Source organism: Lactuca saligna, chromosome 6 (assembly GCF_052625555.1).
Source record: "Lactuca saligna cultivar CGN05327 chromosome 6, ASM5262555v1, whole genome shotgun sequence".
NCBI lineage: Eukaryota > Viridiplantae > Streptophyta > Magnoliopsida > Asterales > Asteraceae > Lactuca > Lactuca saligna.
In genome coordinates this window covers 26,562,707-26,566,549 of record NC_136422.1, presented here as the reverse complement: position 1 = coordinate 26,566,549, position 3,843 = coordinate 26,562,707, and the positions used below count along the sequence as shown (strand labels likewise).

Below are 3,843 nucleotides of genomic sequence, written 5' to 3'. Positions count from 1 at the left end.
GAATTTTTTTGTAGAAGGCATTTAGGTCCTAATCGATTTTACTGTGTTTTAATCAGTTTTATAATTTTATCGAGAATTTGTTTGTAGAAGGCATTTAGGTCCTAATCGAACTTTAAGAAAAGAATCTTGAATGTACACTTTTTTGGCCAACTATGATGCAACATTCTTATTTGTTTTGCAAAAATTATGAAAAAGATTCACAAAAGTACAAAATATCCAAAATCCAATTTTTTTTTTTTTTTTTTGTTAGTTGTGGAATCGGTTGTATGGGCTCATTTCTCTTTCCCATTTACCTGTGGGCCTCATCTCGAAATTTATTGTCACTTTGTGAAAACTTAAGAAGATAGCTATGTCGCTATATGCTACTTTCTAGTATGATTATTTTTATTATTTTCTCATTTTCTTTTTCCAGACTCCAGTATTTATAATATATAAGAATCCGGGTCATTCTCATCATAGAACTTTGTTTAACTTGATCATCACCTAAACTATATCATTCATATCCTCTTTTTAGTCACAAATAGTTATCATTTTTGGATGCACACAAAGTCTGAAAGTTTAAAAACAAAATACAAAAAAAATAATAATAATAATAAATAAAAAAATCATATAATTTGCCAATTTGGTATAAACAAAGCCAATGTTAATTGGGCATCAACTTGTTTCTCCTCTTGTGCCTCGGTTTCACTGCATCTTTCAATGTCTTTGGTAGCTTTGTTTGTAATTCAATTTTTGTCACTTCATGCACTAAAGATTGTTGAGAAGATAGGGTCTCATTTTGCTTTTCTCGTTTTGGTTCTTCTTTGTGTATTTCAAGAGGTGTAGCTACTATTACCACATGTTGCAAGAAAAAAAATATTGGCAAATTTGTAAAATGTTAGGAACTATTTGGGAAAGATTTTCACTTTCAGAGTTTCTTTATTAAATCGTTCTTTCTGTATTAAGTCAAAAAGAAACATACCACGAGAAGCTAAAGAAGCTCTCAATGCATTCCCATCAACACCTCTTGAATATGGATCCCTTAAAAAAGAGAAAAATTAAAACATAAAGGTTCATATTTTAAGAAATGGGCCTCTCCCTACTAAAAAGCCCGGCCCATCCAAGGCCCAATCCCACAAGTTTTTTTTTTTTTTTTTTTGCATTATTTGTCTTGCTATAACATGCCGAGTGATGAGAAAGACACCAAATTACAAAAACGACCCTAAAACTACCCGTCATTTCGTTGTGGGGAGGGGTAAATAGGTCATTTGGCATGTTATAGTGACATATAAAAAACAACTTCAAAACATCATATGTAAAACCATACCAAGTTGCGGGCCCACCACCAGAGCCTTTCGCAGTGATGTTCCTCTTTTCCATTTTATAACTTTCGATTATTTTTCTTCCAATTTCCACGTCATCACCAAGACTAATTACACTAGATTCATCCGAACCCAAATTTAATCTTTCCATATGATGTTTTGCCACGTCACCACAACCCTGTTGACCAAATTCAACCACAACAGTTGAAGGATTGTGACGTTTGACTTTTCGTAACGACCTTTCTGTATTATATGATTCCACCTGAAAATAAATATTAGTCACTTCAAAATTTACTTTTTTCTTTTACTTTATTTAAAGAGACTCACAGAATTCTTGATCTTGTTTGTTATATCAGCAGCTTTAACAGAAGCAATACGCAAACACTGCATGATAACACTGTGTGGGACCCCCTCACCTCCAGCTTTCTGAATAGCACAAACATCACCATTTGTGTTGAGTGTAGCTGTCATTGATCCACCCATCACAGCCTCTTCATAGTGTGTTGGGTCAATCACCTAAAATCAGTAAATCACTAATTAAAAATTATGAGAAAATACTTAAATAGAATTTAAAATTCAATTTGTAGCATACCATAGTGTTTTCTTTACCGATGAATCCAAATGTTACTGCAACTGGAAGATGGTGGATTATCAATGGAAGTGGATCCCTCACCTGTGGTTTTTTGAAGATTATTATAAAGTTTGAATTTTATAGATGAAATGAATAATTTTTTTTTTTTTTGTTTAACAATTACATCAGGTGGATGTATTATAAGTTGTTGACCATCTTCTCCTCCAAAAGTACATTCAGGCCTTCTGAAAGTTGACAATGCAGCTAAAGCAGCAATATTTGCAGCATCAACAAGATTTCTGTTTTCACATAAATCAAATTCAATCCAATTAAAAATTCAAGAATTTGGATTTTTATTATCTTTTCTCAGCTTACCCTCCATTGTCTATAATGTGAAGGTCAATCCGGATTGACCAAACCAGCTTCCCTGAAATAACACACAGTGATTCTGTATCTACAGCTCTGCTTTCTCTGCATGTTTTCATGAATGGAAAACTTCTGCTAACTATATAAAGTTGGGGATTTAAATTTAAATAGAATGAGATTGATACCTTAAACCACGATCTATGATTCTTCCAAGCTCAATAGCAAAGTCAGTGGGGCGACCTGTCTCAAATGAAGGATCTGCCATTGGTGAAAACTCGGTGTATATTGAAAATGATCCTTCATTTGGTCTGTCTCTGTAAGGTTGAACTAGTTGAGCTGTGACAAAACCAATAACTTGAGTTTGTCCAAGTTGCACCTCTGATGAACCATCTTCACTACACGTATAAATACATGTCAAGAAGTTGTTCGTCTTTTAGGTTTTCAAAGAACAGCGTGTCGTTAAGGGAGATAGAAATTGAGGTCTACAATGGCATCGATGATCCAACGATGAAGGGAAATTAGGGATGTGAGGATATCTTACCTGCCAAACGTGATAGTTAGGGTTCTATAGTCAAAAGGACGTCGACCATCAACCCTAATTTCTGAAAGTAACGCACTCTCGATGAATTTCTTTTCGTTTAGTGTCATTATCAAGGAAGTAGCTAGCCTCTGCTCCATTTTTCTCCCCTGGATTTCACGTACACCGAAAATTGTAAAACATAAGGTACTGAAGAGATAACATTCATAACAAACACATGATCGTGTATTATCGAATTAACTTCGCATTGAAAGTGAAGTTCTAGGTTCAGTTATATCAAACATCAAGCCCCCTACCCAATAACCTTCCATGGTAAGATAATTTCAATGATTAAAGTAAATAAAAACTCGTCGATTCCTTTAGAAATAACGCTCAAGCAAGTTTCGTTCTATAACTACACAATTTGATTGAGCATTACAGAGTTCAGTAGGCATTATATAGACAGACAAGGAAGAAAACTCAAAAACGTCAATTGGAAAAAATCAAAAGATTTAACTAACTCGCCTGTTGACGGAGTAGTGGACACCGGCGGTAGCAGACACGGTGGTGGCGAGGACCCTTCACCGGTGAGAAATAGAAGGACGGGAGAAAGGGGGTTTTGCAAATGGGTTTTTGGTGAAAGTTGCATTCGGGTCAACGAGCCCGACTTGACCCATTTGACATCTTGGTGATATGGGCATGGATTCGGGTTTTGGGTTATATGTCACTTTTCTATGATGGTTATATACACGGTCTAATATTTTCCAAAACCCCAACGTAAAGATTTATAACTTTAGCCTCTTTTTTATTTTTATTTTTTTCGAAAATAACCACTTTATTCATAACCAGGCATTCTGAACCAAGAAAAAATAATTTTTTTGACTAACTCCGGAATCACGACTAAAATTCCAGAATATAAACAGTATTCCGTAATGCCTAATTCCAGAGTACTATTCAAATTTCGGATTTTTGAAAAAAAACCTGGAATTTGAAGAACAATGTCGAAATCTAAAGAATAATTCTGGAATTTTAATAAAAAATCAGTTTACTTAATTTAACAAAAAGTTAAACAAACATAATAATATGAA

The 3,843-nt window shown here is 34.2% G+C and overlaps 1 protein-coding gene across 3 annotated transcripts; it reads right to left on the bottom strand.

Moving 5' to 3' along the window:
- Positions 1-453: 453 nt before the first annotated feature.
- LOC145002236 (exosome complex component RRP45A-like) lies at positions 454-3,385 on the bottom strand. Of its 3 annotated transcripts, none has more exons than XM_078961538.1 (10): positions 3,281-3,385; positions 2,780-2,925; positions 2,424-2,633; positions 2,248-2,343; positions 2,057-2,171; positions 1,894-1,974; positions 1,629-1,817; positions 1,307-1,563; positions 962-1,020; positions 454-828 (listed from the first exon to the last, which is right to left on the bottom strand). In XM_078961538.1, the coding sequence occupies exons 2-10, from the start codon at positions 2,914-2,916 to the stop codon at positions 644-646; spliced, it is 1,329 nt and encodes a 442-aa protein (XP_078817664.1). In that variant the 5' UTR covers positions 2,917-2,925; positions 3,281-3,385; the 3' UTR covers positions 454-643. The 3 variants fall into 3 exon arrangements, with proteins under 3 accessions (XP_078817664.1, XP_078817665.1, XP_078817666.1); XM_078961539.1 differs by having other exon boundaries at positions 454-825; XM_078961540.1 differs by having other exon boundaries at positions 571-838.
- Positions 3,386-3,843: the final 458 nt, after the last annotated feature.